General features: G+C 56.1%; 6 protein-coding genes across 6 annotated transcripts; 1 reads left to right on the top strand and 5 right to left on the bottom strand.

Annotated features, from left to right (window-relative positions):
- Positions 1-30: 30 nt before the first annotated feature.
- On the bottom strand, positions 31-1818 carry NPL6 (chromatin structure-remodeling complex subunit RSC7; the record flags this gene model as incomplete). The annotated part of the gene is made up of 2 exons (XM_064802724.1): positions 31-598; positions 656-1818. The coding sequence occupies 2 exons, from the start codon at positions 1816-1818 to the stop codon at positions 31-33; spliced, it is 1731 nt and encodes a 576-aa protein (XP_064658849.1).
- A 726-nt stretch (positions 1819-2544) lies between these two features.
- SCH9 (Serine/threonine-protein kinase) lies at positions 2545-5214 on the bottom strand (the record flags this gene model as incomplete). The annotated part of the gene is made up of 1 exon (XM_064802723.1): positions 2545-5214. The coding sequence occupies one exon, from the start codon at positions 5212-5214 to the stop codon at positions 2545-2547; it is 2670 nt and encodes an 889-aa protein (XP_064658848.1).
- A 1397-nt stretch (positions 5215-6611) lies between these two features.
- Positions 6612-7612, bottom strand: LTR77_005477 (uncharacterized protein; the record flags this gene model as incomplete). Its single annotated transcript, XM_064802722.1, has 2 exons — positions 6612-7442; positions 7493-7612. 2 exons carry the CDS (start codon positions 7610-7612, stop codon positions 6612-6614), a joined length of 951 nt encoding a protein of 316 aa, XP_064658847.1.
- Positions 7613-8139: 527 nt separating this feature from the next.
- On the bottom strand, positions 8140-10760 carry LTR77_005476 (uncharacterized protein; the record flags this gene model as incomplete). The annotated part of the gene is made up of 2 exons (XM_064802721.1): positions 8140-10601; positions 10655-10760. The coding sequence occupies 2 exons, from the start codon at positions 10758-10760 to the stop codon at positions 8140-8142; spliced, it is 2568 nt and encodes an 855-aa protein (XP_064658846.1).
- A 929-nt stretch (positions 10761-11689) lies between these two features.
- Positions 11690-13063, bottom strand: LTR77_005475 (uncharacterized protein; the record flags this gene model as incomplete). Its single annotated transcript, XM_064802720.1, has 1 exon — positions 11690-13063. The coding sequence occupies one exon, from the start codon at positions 13061-13063 to the stop codon at positions 11690-11692; it is 1374 nt and encodes a 457-aa protein (XP_064658845.1).
- Positions 13064-15433: 2370 nt separating this feature from the next.
- LTR77_005474 (uncharacterized protein) lies at positions 15434-16164 on the top strand (the record flags this gene model as incomplete). Its single annotated transcript, XM_064802719.1, has 2 exons — positions 15434-15439; positions 15469-16164. The coding sequence occupies 2 exons, from the start codon at positions 15434-15436 to the stop codon at positions 16162-16164; spliced, it is 702 nt and encodes a 233-aa protein (XP_064658844.1).
- Positions 16165-16171: the final 7 nt, after the last annotated feature.

Below are 16171 nucleotides of genomic sequence, written 5' to 3'. Positions count from 1 at the left end.
AACGCCTATTCGCCCAACGCCCTCACAACATCAAACAGGATACCCACTCAGCCCCACCCTCAAACCCCCCCTCAACCCACTCTCGCCCTCCGTACCCCAACCCCTCTTCCACTGCACCTCCGTACGTCTCGCCTCCTCAAAAGCCCTGCGACAGTCCTCCGGCAGCTCGTCGACGAGCTCGCCCGGAATGTTGCTGAGGCCGTTGGAGCCGGAGGCCGGGTCGGCGGTGTGCCCGTCTGGGCCGGGGTAGCCGGTGTGTGAGAGGGGAGGGGCGGTGTAGGTCGTGTCGATGACGGTGAAGTTGCGGGTGATGACGGCCGGGACGGGGTGGAAGAGGGTTGATGAGGTCGTGTCTTGGGGAGGTGCGTGGTCGAGGTCCATGGAATCGTTGTGGGTGCCGTTTGGTGTGGTATCGTTGGTGTGGCCGTTGGTGAGAAGGTTCTGTTCGGCTTGAGCAGGTGTCGAGGGCGGTGGGATCTGCTCCCAACGGGCGTGCGTCGGCTGCATGATCTTGGGATAGAACATCATGTTGGTGTGAGTGTCATAAACGCCATCCAGATTTCCATGTCGGAAAGCTGCTAGGTGGCTGTTGAAGCGGCTATAACTGTAAGTCAGCAGGGCCTCTCAAAACACAGTAAAGACAAATCGAACATACTTTGCTTCCCTCGCATGCATCACCTGCCAATTCGTCACAGTCAAATTATTCCTCCTCTTACCCACAGGCCCTGGTTTGCCCGGATGCACAGCACCACCACCCTGTCCAGCATTCCGGTACACCTCACTCGCACCAAACCAGGCCACGTAGCGGTTGCGATTGTAGTCGTCCTTGTTGTCCGGGAGCCTATCGTCCGGATCCGCAAGCTCTCCTTCAACCTCACCGTTCGCTTTGGCCTCTGCGACCTTGTAATCGTCAATCACCCTCCGTCCACCGACGATGATTTTCGCACCAAACTCCCGGAAAACCGATCGAGCCGTGACAACACCGATGTTGCGACCCTTGTAGCTGCTCGGTAGGATGTCGCGCTCGATCAGATCCTTCTTCTGCTCCTCGTTGACCAGCACTTTGAAGAGCTTCGGGTGTTTCGTGAAGAAGAGATAGCTGTCGCGGAAGCCACAACATCTTGCCGGCTCAGTCGACAACATGTACAGCCTCTCGCCTCTTCCCACGATGGTGAATGTCCTCACGCGATAGTCGCGGCCTCCTTGCAGGTTGCCCAGCGCATCCACCTTCTCGTTGCCTTCCGGGTCGTCATCTACCTGCGCCTCGTCGTCCTTCACTTCCAGCGTATTGCCGTCCTTGTCCATCACCCGCGGTTGCTCCGGTGGCCCCGCCTTCCCTCTCCGCCCGCGAGTGCCGCCTCTGCCTCTGCCGCTGTTCGGGCCCGGTGGTCTGCCTCTGCGCCGCCGGAAGGGAGTGCCGGATTCGCTGCCATCTTCACCAGGCTCGGGCGTGCTGATATCGGGTCGTGAGCGCCCTCTCCGTCCTCCTCTGCCTCTCGTCCGTCGGGGAATGGTGGTTATGGCGGGTGAGGATTCGGCGTCATCGTCGTCCTGCGCCGGTGTGCCTGCGTCCTCCTCCTCGTCCTGCTCGTTTCCATCGGGCTGTGGTGTGCCGATGTTCTGCGAGTCTTCCGCATCACCGTCGGCGTCAACCATGTCCTGGTCGGATGCATCTTCTGGCGCTTCTGGTGTTGGTGCTTCTGCGTCGTTTCTGTTGAGTCTGCAGCGCTTTTGCGGTGTCGCTGTGCTGGACTCACTGGCGAAGTCGGACTTGCGGCTGCTCCGGCGGGCACCTCTGTGACCCTTCTGGAACGGCATCGTCGCTGGCTGCTAGCTTGGCGGGGTGTCGGCTTTGAGATTTGTGGGAGACGCGCTGCGCGACGCTGAGAAGCTGCCACAGCTGCTGTCGCAAGAGCGCCTCAGCGGGAAGGTGCGGCGACAAATTCCTTGGCAGAACTTCAAAATCACGTGCTCTCCTTCACGTTGTTCAATACGTTTTTATCACTTTCTCCTTGGACCAGCGGTCAGATGGACTCTACATTCATTAATCGAAGGCATTCAATAAACGAAGAGACACTAGGTGAACGTCTCAGAATCAACACACATCAATTCATCCCTTACAAAACCACGCTAAACTTATTCACAAAGCTCTCTGCGCCGCCGGAAGAAAGTACCGCCTGAATCAAACCCGTCCCTTTTCATTCATCATGCTTCGCATTCCAAGAAGCCCGCCTGCCTACCCGCCATTCGCTGTGAATCATTCCGTTAAGCAGCAACCACGCCCGCCCGCCCATTATTAACGCCGTTTCGAAGATGCCTTTTCCCACTCGCTCGTTTGCGTGCTTGCTTGCTGCTGAGTATTTGCCAGCCGCTCGATAGCACACGACTGCGCGCTGTCGGCGAGGTCGTGTGAAGTAGTGTCGGTAGGTGATGTTTGACGTTGCTGTATGTCGGGGTATGAAGAGCTGTACAGAATGTACAAAGCCGTGCCTGTACCGAAGCAGCCGCAGGCAATGCCCCTGTCGAAAGTGTGTGGAACACTCATCATATGTCGTCCAGCATACCATGATTGAACTCGCTGTCGCTCTGAGCACTGCTGGGCTCGATGCCGCTCATCCTATCACCGCCATCTCGACCGCTGAAATTCGTCGACACCCTGTTCGCATTGCGGTCGTCCGTACCGTCCATGCCAAAGTCCCGATCGCCAAACTGCTGCTCCAGCGTGCTCTCGTCCACGAAGGTAAAGCCCTTGAACTGGTTCTGCATTGTCGGGCTAAGCGGTGTGCTATCAGCATGAACACCGCTCGCCAGCGCTGCAGCCCTCGCGTTCAACGACGAAGCACCACCATCCGTAAGCGCATTCGTGAACTCCGGGTCAAAATTGCTGGTGTCGAGCTCGCCCTTCAATTTCGGCTTGAACGGCGGCTGCGTCAGCTTCTTGCTAAGAGCGTTCCAGTCGACGTCGTGGAAGAATGGATGCCCCATCAGTTCCTCCGCATCCTGCTTCGCACCCAAGCGGTGTTGCGGATTGCGGTTGAGCAGTCCCTTGACGAAGTTGCGGCCTTCTTGGGACAGCGCATCTCTAGGGAACCGCACCTTGCCAAATGCAATGTTCTTGTACATCTGTTGGGTGTCTTCGGCGTAGAAGGGCGACCAGCCGCAGCACATTTCGAACACGAGCACGCCCAGTGACCAGAAGTCGACCATTTTGGTGTAGCCTTGTTCATCGAGGAGCACTTCTGGCGCGAGGTACTCAGTCGTGCCGCAGAAGGTATTCGTCGTGTCGTTCTTGGCCAGGTTCGCTTTCGATAGGCCGAAGTCGCAAAGCGCGATGTGTCCATTCGCATCGAGCAGGATATTCTCGGGCTTGAGGTCGCGGTATACGATATCGTACTGGTGTAAGTGCCGCAGTGCCAGGATGAGCTCCGCAATGTAGAACTTTGCACGTTCCTCGTGGAAGCGGCCCTCTTTCTGCAGGTGCCAGAAGAGCTCGCCGCCAGACATGTAGTCGGTAACGAGGTACAGATCTGCCGCCGTCTGGAACGAGAACTTCAGACCCACAATGAAGGGGGACTCCGAGGTAGCCGTCCGAACGAGAATGTTACGCTCTCCTATGGTATGCTGTATCTCCTTCTTTTGGACGATGACCTTCTTCGACAACACCTTCATGGCGTATATCCGCTTGGTGTCCTTTTTCCGTACTTGGAAGACCTGACCGAATGTGCCCTTGCCGATCAGCTTCAAGATCTGGAAGTCGTCTGGGCCAAAGACCTTCTTTCCACTGGCGTGGAAAGCGATCTTGAGTCGGATCTGGCCTGTGACATGGTCCGACGAGGCCTCTCGCGCTTCGAGATTGAACCAGTCTTCATGCTGGTGTTGGTAGTCGTCGAGGTTGAGCGGTAACCGAACGTGGCCAATGAATGTCTCGTTGTTCGACTTGTCGTATACCGAGATGTCAACTTCGTTCTTCTCCCCCACCACATCAAAGGTCGCGGTATGCCGCCACTGCGGCTCGGTGGTCTCGTTTCGCTCGGGCCGGTCGGAGCCTCTCCTCAAGGCAGCAATGTTGGTGGAGCTAGTTTGCCTGCTCCTGAGACCTGGTATCGAGATTGGTGTCCCTGACCCACTGCCCAATCTTTTCATCGCCACGCCTTTTGCAAGATTCTCCTTCTCCTCGCCGGCGCCGTTCTCGCGCGTGTCCATGGCATCCTCCTTAGGACCGCCTGAGATGTCCTCATTTTGCTGAAACACACATACAACGTACGGCTCCACGCTCGGTCGAAGTCCTCTGCCCTCCTCGATACATATCTCCAGCTGCCCTTTCAGCTGTCCGATTGTCGCTGCTTGCGACCCACCAGAGCTCGATCGACTCGACTTCGGCACGCTTCGAACGTTCGAGGTGTCATCGCGGGGCTTATGATCGTGCGAGTATGATTGTGTGCGAGGCGTCTGAGGAGGGGTATTCTGAGGGCGCTCAGCGCCATTTGTCAGCACCCGAGCATCACTGTCTTGAGCATTTTGACATAATGAACTGCTGGCATCTGTGGGGGCCTCGGAAGCAGTGCAAGGGTTGGACAGCTGAGCAGAGACATCCGGTTGGGTGACAGCGGTGGTAGTCTCGTCGGATAAGGTCGCCCGGCGAAGGCTGGATGTCAGCGCAGCGATGCTCTCCTTTCTCTGCGTCCATGAACGCTTGCGAGGAGACGGAGTTCGCTGGCCGCCATTCCCGCCCGCACCAGAGTGGTTCATAGCGATGAACGAGGAGGAATTGGAGAGTGGAGGTGTAGGGTAGTCGGTCTGCAGGTGTTGTGGGCCCGGGCGCTTTGGCTCGTGTGGCAAGAGTGGTGGTGATTCGTGGGCACCGCTGTTCGCGCTGAGTGGCGACGTGGATGCGCCGTCGCGCTCCCTGTTTGCGTCCGAGGCCATGTGTTGGGATGAGGTGTCCTCGGGCTCCTTCTGCTCGATGGGCTCTTTCTCTTGCTCTGAGGATGGTGCGGGGTTGTTGGGAGAATTTGAAGTGCTCTTGCTGCGTTTGAGCAGGGAGTCACGAACCTGTCCAAAGTAACTATTTATGATTCCCGGCAGTCGCTTGTCGACGAAGTCAGGTCGTGGTGTCGCAGCGCCGGGCGGTGTTGATGCGCCAGAACCTATCTGGTCGTGTAGCTCGTCGTCGTGCTGCTTGCTATATGGTCGAAGGAAATCAGCACTCGCCATGATGGACAACCGAGTTCATTTGCAATTCAGAAGACGGTAGAAGGGAAGAGAGTAATGTCAGCCCAGTGCGCAGCGCTGTCGTCGGCGTCGGCGAAGAACGGCAGTGGAAGAGGCAGTACCGAACTTCAGGCGAGCTGCACATGCAAGAGGAGCGCATCGATGACGGGATCCCCATCGCCCGCCATGCATTTCCATCAGCTCGGTATGATCGCCGCTTCCAGCCCGACGCGACAGAAAAAATGCCCGCATGCGGGCGCCACATGCCGCGGATGGAAAAGCCAATGAAGAAAATTGGAATGCTTGCTTACTGGAAAATGGTTTTGCGCAGACTGAGTAACGTGGTCAGCAAACTTCACCTCCTGAAGGCATGCATTTGTCGAACTTACAGATCGGCTGCTGAATGAGGGTGGTGGAAGCCGCCATCTTGGGGAGAGGCCATGGCGCTGGCCCTTCGCGCACCGAGGCCAGAGCGAGAGGAAGCTCTAGATGACGGTCGTGTCGGCGACTGCGGTATGGAGCCCGGCACAGCGGCGGAGAAGGTGGAGAGTGTAGGTACGGCGCTGGACGACTTGGTCGAGAGGTGACCGAGTCCGCGAGGTCGTCGTTTTGGCTGGGTGAGTGAGGGCAGCGGCTGGTCCGTAGACTGTCGCGAAGGTTGTAATGAGTCCACGGTGAAGGTGATCCGGAAACAGAGTCCGGTGAGGTGAATGAAGAAAACTTCCCGGAGGAGCAAGAGTCTGTTGGCGAGCTCGATGAGTTGCCGACGTGCGTGAAAAGGTGACTTGGTGACTTCAGGACGTCACTGGAAGCTTAAAAAGACTGAAGCGAGAGGTTGGAGGAGCACATGTGGCTTGACATTCCCGGACGTGGGGATAACCTGATCTCGAACATCGACACCCGAGAATATCGGCACCCAAGGCCTCGCCAGATCTTATCGTCAACTTGGAGAGTCGGTGAAGCAAGGTGCGGACCCGAAGACTCGTTCTCCGGCAGCACAATGGCCCTCATTCCATGTTGTCCCTTGATCAGCAGTGAGATTGAGCCTCGCCGATGAACCGGTACCACAGCGAGATGTATTCTTGGGCTCAACGCCTTTGTACAAGGGCTGAGACGCAGCTAATATCCAAAGGTGTGGTTGCAGTGGGACAATGAAGTCCAGACTCAGCCGCGGCGCATGATAGAGGGACAAAGAAGGCTATATCTGGATGGACACAAGCATCTATGACTGACGATTGTCTCTGTTCTGAGCCATCTTTACCAGGTGTACGGAAAGTTCGACGGCGTGCTGCTCAAGATCATACAGAGGCGCATCCACATGTGGAAGTTGCTGCATCGATTAAAGCAATGGACGCAGGCAAGTACAGGCTCATTTGGACATCAATTTCATACGCCTCCCTCTACAGTTTACTAGTCCGATTCTCCTTCTGCCCAACAACCTTCACCTTCGCCCTCCCATTGCTCAAACACACCTTGCCCGTCTTCTTAACCGTCGTCACAAACCTCACCTCCTCAAACCCCTCTCCGTCCTTCTCCCCCATCTTCCACATCTGCACCACAAGCGTATCTCCAGGCAGGACAGGCGACGCGAACCTCGCAGCAAACTCCTTGATATTCTTCGGATCACTCCCTCCCATCGTCTTCAACAGACTATGACACGAAGTATTCCACGAATACAACCCGTGCATAATCGCGCCGCCGAACCCCATCTGCTTCCCCGGCTCCGGCGTCGCGTGCAACGGGTTGTAATCCCCATTCAACCGGTACAGATGCGCCATCTCCGCCGATGTGGCTTGCTCGTACACCGCATCGGGCTCCTTGCCCTCGGGTGGGTTGTAGTTCGGCGCCTTCGGTCCCTTCGGCCCTCCCCATCCGCCTTGCGCGACGTAGAACCCTGACCCGGTCATGCGCGCGTATACCTCCCCGGACTCGGCGTCGACGAGGTCGTTCTGGGACTCCACGACCGTGCCCGGCTTGCCTTTGTCGTAGATGCCGATGCACTTACCGCGGATCTCGAATTTGCGGCCGGCGGAGGTGGTGGGAAGGGGTTCGTAGAAGGTCATGGCGCGCTCGCCGTCGACGACGCGTTTGGGGTCGAGTTTCGGGGCGCCGGGGATCGCCATGCTGGAGGAGGATTGGGCGGCGTAGAAGTCGATGACATCTTGTTCTTCGTGCTTGAAGGGGAGGAGGATGGGGTAGGTTGGGAAGACGGAGAAGCTGGGGTGGAGTTCCTATGCATCGTTAGACAGCAGGGAGGGAGAATGGTGTATTCGAGACTCACGTAGAGGAACTGCAGTTCATCGACTGTTCCTCCGATGCTGTTGGCGAAGAGGAGACAGTCCCGCTTGTTCCATGCTACGGGATAGGGCTTGAACTCGTGGCCTGCGCCTGGGGCACTCATGGTGGCTGTTTGTCAGAGATATTTGATGATGTTACAGTATGATATGCTACAGAGGAATCTACTTCATGAAGAGCGTGAGCATCGCTGTACTGCCTCGGGGTGAGAGGGCAAGAATGGGTTCGGGATGGAGAGCTCCAGATCCTGAGCCGAGGTCTGGTCGTGATCAGCGGAGAAAACAACCTCACGTCTGTCACCAGCATAGATTAACGATCCCGAGCGGAAACCGAAAGGGCTCAAGAAGGCTTCATTTGCATATGCCGACGCCCGGAGCGTATGGGAGGGATTTGCGTGATGAGCTTTGTCGCGGACGAGTCCTGATCGTACACCCTCTACTCACCTCCGGACGGTTGAGTCGGCGCTAACAGGGTACCATGGATGACCGGGAGGATCGTCAGTACCTACGAGAAGCTGGGTCATACTGGTATATCCGGCTGGAGGAAGACCCACAGACACGGGATGGGTCCAGATCGGAAGGTGCCTCATCTGTCTATCCTACGGTAGGGTATCAAGAACACACGCTTTTCATTCTATTCGTCTGCGCCACCTCTGGTAGACTCCGACCCCATATTCAACTGCGCTGGATCCGCCTGATCCACATGCAGCGTCGTTCCAACAGTCTTGACGTCCTTGCTCAGTTGCCGCGACCACAGCGCCACATACTTGCCATCCATTTGGAAGAGCTCATCATGTGTACCGCGCTCGATCACCTTCCCATCCTGGATTACTAGTATCAAATCCGCGTGCTGGATGGTGGACAGCCTGTGAGCTATGATAAAGGTTGTGCGGTCCGAGGTCAATCTTCTAAAGGCCTGCTGGATGACGGCCTCCGTCTCGGCGTCGATCATGGAGGTGGCCTCATCCAGCAAGACAATCTTCGGCTGCCGCAGAATGGCGCGAGCAATGGAGACACGCTGCAGTTCGCCACCAGACAGCTTCACACCACGCTCACCGACCGTCGACTTGTAGCCATCCGGGAAGCCTTCAATCTTGTCGTGGATCGCAGCTGCTCGGCAAGCATCTTTGACTTCTTCGTCGGTAGCGTCCAGACGGGCATACCGCACGTTCTCCATAATCGAGATGTTGAAGAGCGCCGGATCTTGTGGGACCATGCCGAACGAGTCCCGCAAGCTGTCGAGCGTCACTTCGCGGATGTCTTGTCCGTCGATCCGAATTGAACCAGCGGATACATCGTAGTAGCGGTAAAGCAGCTTCAAGATGGTTGACTTGCCACCTCCTGTCTCGCCGACCAAAGCGACAGTCTGTCCGGGTTTTGCTGTGAAGGTGACGCTCTTCAGCGTTGACTTTCGAACGTCGTATGCAAAGTCCACATCTTCGAAAACTACCTCGCCGCTCTTGATGACAATGTCGGCTGCGTCCGGGATGTCCTTGACGCTCGGCTCCGTTTGGAAGAGTTGCAACAGTCGTTCGGAATCCGTCAGCATCTGCGTGACTCGCCTGATACTCCATGAGACCTGCATAAGAGGCGACTCGATCGATCGCCAGTAGGTGATCAATGTGATGAAATTGCCGACTTTCACCTCTCCTCGCGATACTTTGTAGATGGCCCAGAATGATGCAGCAAGTCTCCCGATAACCATTATCAGCGACTGCACACCCCCACCGATGAAGTATGAGATGAAGTAGCCCATCTCGGCTTTGTTGAACTCATCAATGGATTTGCTGTACCTGTCGCATTCGTACGCTCCCCGGTTGAAATGTGAGACTGTTTGCCAGTTGTTGATTGCTTCATTCTGGACCTTCGATTCGTTCCGCCAGGCAGTATTAAACCTCCTCCTCCGACGCACACTCCAGCCTGTTGTTTTGGCGCCGACCCAGATGTATGCAATGCCGACGAAGCCCAGGATGCAGGACATGTACACGTCGAAGAGGAGGTAAACGTAGACGAATGCTATGAGCAAGTCGATGAACATCGGTGCAATCTGGAAGAGCGCAAACTCGAGCAGGCCTTGAAGGTTCTGTCCTTGGTCGCAGGCACGGATGAGCTCTCCGCTGTTCTTCTCGTTGTGAAAATCCATTGACAGGCCCATAATGTGAGCAAAGGACGTGGCACCAATGCTCTTGTAAGCGAATTGCTGTACTGGTAGCTCAGCGAGCGATTTAACCACACTGAGCCCTGCCGAGGAGTTGAGATATGAGAATAGCATCCAGAGTGCGACAGTGTGCGCAGGGAAGACTCCGTTGCCTTCGTTGAGATCGTCCGTGATGAATCCTAGGTACCGTGGAACGAGCACGTTCAGGAAGCGTTCGGCGACGAGGACAGCTCCAATTGCTGCGAGGCAAGCTTGCACAATTCTATCTCTTGAAGGCCACAGCATTGGCAGGAACACTTTGAACTCTTTCAGGTATGCGATCCAACTCCCTTTCTCTTCGACACGTTTGCGCTGCTTCTTCCTGAGCTCTCGGGTCTCGTTCGGTTCGTCCGAGTCAGAATCTATGTCACTTGTTGCTTCATCGTCATCTTGCTCTGGCACTGCTCCGTAGGACTTTGCGGGTGTCGGGCCCCCGTTCGAGATTAAAGGTTCAGCTTCGTCTAGATGATTGGAATGGTCAAGTCGATCCTGCAGCGCATACCAGCTTCCGAGCAGACAAAGAACAACCAAAAGAACGGTCCGAACGGACTGTAGTGCCAGTCGAGTAAATTCGAAGTCGTTCTGGGCGCCATGCACGAGAGCCTCGAGGGTTGTGATGGCAACTTCGAACGCGCCACCGACGAAAAATGATCCAAGGTAGGGGTGCCATATCGGTTGAGTATTCTCTGCTACTCCAAGAACGAGCGAGCCGTATGCCAGGATCGATATGAGGAAGTAAACCACTTCGTCTTGCGGAGCCCACGTGCCGGGTTGCGCGATCGATTGAATAAGGCGACTGACTGCTTGGCCAACTAGTGTCGTACAGACGGCTGTTAGAAGTGCCAGGGCGACATATCTTCTGGTAGCAACTGTTGTGCCCTTTGAAGGTCGATGAAGAACTGCATCGCATTAGCATGACTTTTGAGTACCCAGTCATCGCGCGAGGACTTACAGCAAGTTGCAGCGGTTTTCGCGAGGCTGAAGTACAGCAGTACGCACACTGGGCCGACATAGTGAAGCGTTTGCAGCGACAGGAGTTCGCTGGTGACTCTTGCCATGATGAATAGGTCGAGCAAAGAGTTGCGGGCGAGGGAGTCAAAGCAGCCTCGCTCTGCTATATACGCGTTCACCGCAGTCTTTTTCTCTGCTACCGCCGTTCCACTGATGACTGGCGAGCGGGACAGGTGGCTGTGGGCAGCAGGGACTAGCTGCCTCTGCACGGTGTCGGTTTGGGGTAGTACATGTACCGGAGGTACTAACGCGCTACACACACACCGTCCATATTTCGCTGGTCAGTGGCTCGGGTAGACGGCGGTAACATCGATGGCCGCCTGGTGCACTTCAGCTGCCTCCATAAAGGTGAGTCATGGGTACAAGCTGAGTCCTGCCGCTGCCGCTGCTACTGCACGTCTCTCACACCTCGCCGCTCTGCTGCCGCTGCCGAATCACAGTGTTCCTGCAGCTGAGCCGTTGTGGTGCTTTGTTCAGAAATTAAGGTAGGTAAAGGCGAGTGTAAGGCTGGGCTGCCACGTGCACGTGGGGACGATGGCTTTCAGACTTCACCTCGCGTCCCAAACCTCACCTCCTTCATCTCTTCTCGCTCATCTCATTTTTCACATGTTTTCATCTACTTTGGTCAGTTGCCTACACTACATGTGACTCGTGCAACTCACGCGGGACGGGAGCGGTCATGGGGACAATGAATTCAACAAGCTGTACTTTTATGTTTACCTCTTTGCGCTCCTCCCGAGTCAGCAGCGCGCCTCTGCGCACCACATCCGGAAGGCGCGACTCGATTCCTTCATCATGCATGCACTCATTACTGGCGAACCCTCATGTTGGATGCTGAGTTCTGAAGCTTGTGCGCCGCTCCCAAAGGACGACCAAAGCGAGGACGAAAGATGATCATGCGCCTACCTCGATCGGCAAGCTGAGCGCGCGATCCTGGCGACCGACCTAGACGAGCGACTCTGGGCTACTCATAGATCTATGCCCTGTTAGTGACTTCACGCTGGCGCTCGGGAGTAGGATCACGGGAAGATACGAACGCAGTCTTGCTCAGCCTCCTCGCCTGCAGCAGCAACGGCTCAGTCTCGTCCGTCCGAACCTTCGCAACCTCGGGTGCCTTCGCCGTCTCCAGTGCCTTCAGGTCCTTGCCGCCCCATGCGGTGTGTGTGAGGGTGAACGCAGCGTACACGTTCAGGAAGCCGTGGAGGTAGCTGAACGCCATCGAGACCGGGATGAACTTGATGTCGGACGGACTGCGGAGTAGATGAGGAATCAGCTTCACGTTCTTAGTGAACGCGATCCAGACGAGAAGAACGGCAAAGGCAATGTTCCTGGACTGGCTGCATGATCCGAAGGCGAACTGGAGAAGCAGGAACTGGAATAGGTCCATGAGGAGAGCCGGGGTGGTGAACTGCGCAAGATAGATAGCGTAGAAACCCCAGGCGTACCGGGACGACTTCCAGTACTTCTCGTTCTCCATGACGGTAAAGTTGCCACGCCAGTGAGCACGAGCCCAGCGCATGCACTGATCGATGAACTTGGAGTCCTCTTCGAGCGTGGTCTCCAGGATGGCATGCGAATCGCTCTGGATCTTGATGGACCATCCGTGCGAGTAGACATAGCGAGTAAGGCACTTGTCGTCGTCAGAGTTGAGCGGCCTGCCCCTCCAGCTGTCGTTCTGGAAGTACCAGCGGAATTCGTCGGTCTGGAGGATCTCGGAACGATAAGCAGCAGTGCGTCCGGAGAGGGTCGAGATGGAACCGTCGATGGCGTTGGCGCAGATATTGTTCCAATTGCGTCGCTCGAGGTACCCAATGCCGAGCCAGTTCCACATGTTCCCGCTGCGACGGATGACACGCTGCCTGGTACCGCCAGCGCCGACGTTGGGGTCTTCGAAGGGGGCAAGGAGGTAGTCCAGGAAGAGGTGGGATGGCCATTGGACGTCGTCGTCAGCAAAGACGGTGATCGGAGTATCAACTACTTCAAGGGCCTTGAGCATTTGAACCCGTTTGTTGAGCTTATCGACACCCAGAACCTGGACGAGCGTGAGCCCATTGGCGTCGAGGCAGTTCTTTGCGGGACCGACGTTGGCGTGGGAGGTGACGACGTAGATGACGGACGGCATGCACTTGGCGATGTTCTTGAGACAACTGATCAACTCATCCGGCGTCTTGAAGGTGGTCGGGCAGACGACTGAGACGTCTGCGGCGGTGAACGTCGGCTTCTCCAGGATTGGCACCGCCTTGTACGTGAGCCAGGTGTAGATGCCGACGACTGTGCGGAGATACCGGAAGATGAAGAAGGCTACGTAGACGATCAACGCCACGGAGTCAACTTCCTGGAAGAGGGCCATGATCGTTCCGGCTTTGTGGTTGTTCGGGACTGCTAGGGGGAAAATTCCGAGGGCTCGAAGGGAGTGTGTGGTGAAAAGCGAGTGTGGGTGGTGGTGGTGGTGGTATACCGCCGGTGGATGCTGGTAGAACGAGTGTCTGGTCTGTGTAGACCGAAAAGATCTTTCAACGAGTGTGGTTGCTGGTGTGCCGGACGTCGTCTCAAACGAGTGTGGTTGCTTGTATGCCGTGGGTCTTCCGAAGCGAGCAGTTGGAAGGACTCTGGTATGCAAGCAAAGGTCTGTCTGGTCGAGGACTCGGACCGGCGGAGCCAGCTGTATTTGTGTGGTTGTGTCGAGGCTCGGTCAAAGAAAATCACACAAGGACTCTGTCGCAAGCTGGCTTTCAACCGAACCAAAAAAAGGATATTGGGCCATTGTGCATTCATGTGAAGACAAAGCCTTGGCGACTGATTGGGCTCAACAAAGACGCTCTGGTCAACGATGAGGTGATATTGACATGCGACGTCCTTTGTTGAGCGGAGTGGGTCCCGGTGTGAGCACGTTGCCATGTGAAGCTGGCAGAGGCTCGAGCGACGGGGGCATTCACCTACGACAGGACCAGACCACACCAGCAGCTACAGAGGGAGGGCATCACTACGACCTTGTTCGAGCTGCTCCAGACCATCCACGTCCACCAGCGAGCGCCCCGGGGGTGGCGGGATGTTGAGTGCAGGGCCATCGGAGCCGTCCAGGTAGGCCCTGGGCTCATTCAGTTCGTTGACAGGATCAGTATATTTGATCAGTGACCCCAGAACACTCCTGCTGGACAGCATCCTAGCAGACCGGCGAGCATCTTGCAGGATCTCAAGGGACGCGGACGACAGAGGCAACGAAGGTCTAGAGTGGCTCTGATGCTCACAGTGGTACACCAATCGGTCTTGTTAACATCAGGGGAGCATGAAGCGAGAGTAGTAGCCAGTGTCTGCGGGGCTAACCGACGCCGCGATAACGTACACTACGACATAACACGCGCGCATTTATTCATGGCTTCAGGAGAGGGCGACTCAGCTAAATACACGCGACACGTCTTACGAGAGCTTTGCAGTGGTTTCAATTTGACCCCAGCAAACACAGTCGCAAACGATTCACCGTGCATCTTCCCCTCGCCTTTCTCTTGCAACGACGCCGCAACAGATGGCGCCCTCAACCGACACGCCTGCGCCCCCTTGCTCCTCTTTGACAGCGTTCGGAAACATCATTCACTGGATTAACATTCACTGGAGCGTCACTTCGCCGAAAGCAGAGGGCACGGCACGTGAGGCCTGGCGAAGGACTGCAGACTGCCATGTGCAAATACAGCTCGCTGCGGGCGCATTGAGCCCAACCGCTTCACACGCTGTCGGGAGTACTTCCGGGGCAGCGAGCTGATACAGAGTGGAAACGGATCTTACTCAAGCCCATCTTGTGAGCTGTGCCGGCAGCAGAAGAAGAAGAAGCAGGAGGAATAAGATGTACGGAAAAGGTTGGCGCGGGAAAGAGGTGTTGGCCGGGTGTCGTGCGCCGGTGCTCGAGAAGCAAGCATAGTAGGCATGACCGTCCTAAAGGACGACACGGGGACGTGTCGTAGGGCAGCAGGCAAGTTTGCAGCCGAAGCGTCGCCCCAAGCGCACTGGGGCGTGGCTGCAGCCTCAGCGCGAGATCCTTCCAGCCGGTCTCAGGTACGCTCGGTCTCAGGTACGTGTTGCGCGCTCACGTCACGGAACAGGTGGTTGAACATCAGAATCAGTTTTACGACAAGACTCTTCTGCCAATTTGCGGGTACTGTAGGTGCGCAATCTCATATCACAATTTCACAGTTACTGCTCAAAGATCACATGGTAAGATTGTCTGCCCGATTCCGCTTTGGCTTTTCCATGGAAAATAAATTCGATGCGTCGCAGTGCTCTGATGCCGAAGACGCGGACAGGCTCGTACGCTGAAGGAGAGCATCAAGTTGGCGAGGAGTCTTGACTGCACTGCTTGCTGCAGCGCTGGTGATGTTTGGCAATCTCAGAGTGACATGGAATGTAGGACTCACGCATGCCTCATAGCCGTACAGTCATTGGAGGCCAGCATATATCGGCAGGCAGATTTTGCGATGGATCCGCGACATATCCAACACCAAACAGGTATTCTACGAATTGGTACTCTAACCGGAAGCTCAACCACCAGTCAACAACACCATCAAGTAAACAACAGCGGGCCTGTATCTACCGTCTCCACGAACGACACCTCCAGACGACGATGTGTCAACTGTACGAAGTACTGCACTGTAAGTGAAACTTGCTTTTGATCGAGGGGTACCGTGCTGATATATAGCAGGGAAGTGTAAGCACTCACGACCTCACCTGCATGAATGTAAGGATGTCAGCACAAGTGGCTGCAAGCTTAGTATCATCACGGAAGGAAGCAGCCACAAGAAATGCTACGAGTGCCGAGACATGTTGGAGAAGCACGAAGAAGTGAAGGAAGCCGTAGCTTTTGAGTGCTCCAATTTGAAGAGAAGCCAGCTCAACACCGAGCGACTCAAGAATATGACCAAGGACGACCCTAAGACTAAGAAGGCCGAAGATAGGCCAGAGACTCCAGCAAGCAGCAAGAGGAAGAGTGGAGCCTCATCTGGCCCACCCACTCCGGGCGGTTTAATATTGAACAGGCTCAGTGCCCTTCTGACTCCAGCTCCACTGGAGACACAAACCCATCAGCCAAAGAATCGCTTCGAGGGGCACCATGCCTACCGTCGTTCGAGAAGTGGTACAAATACCAGTCTCCAGAGCGGTAACCGTCGCGACTCAGTACAAAGCGGTCATGCCAGCGACGAGCGTGCGAAAGGGCATAGGCGCAACAGCATCGCTACCATGAGCTCTGGATCCACAAGGGCAAGCCGTCCAGCGCCAGCACCCGCCATCCCTGAAGATGACCCAGCTCCGCCGGAGGATCCTGCACCTCCAGCTGGCGGAGTGGATGAAGAGCATGGTCCCGCCGATGATCCTGAACCGGTCGAAGAGGCGGGCAGGGCAAGACCTCCTTATCCTGTCGACGGGACAGAGCGGCGTCTAAAGAAGCCCATACCACCGAAGTAGTTGTCTT

Source organism: Saxophila tyrrhenica, assembly GCF_035928015.1.
Source record: "Saxophila tyrrhenica strain CCFEE 5935 chromosome Unknown scaffold_8, whole genome shotgun sequence".
NCBI classification, from domain to species: Eukaryota; Fungi; Ascomycota; class Dothideomycetes; order Mycosphaerellales; family Extremaceae; genus Saxophila; species Saxophila tyrrhenica.
The sequence above is the reverse complement of the archived record's forward strand: the minus strand, read 5'-3'. Positions and strand labels throughout refer to the sequence as shown.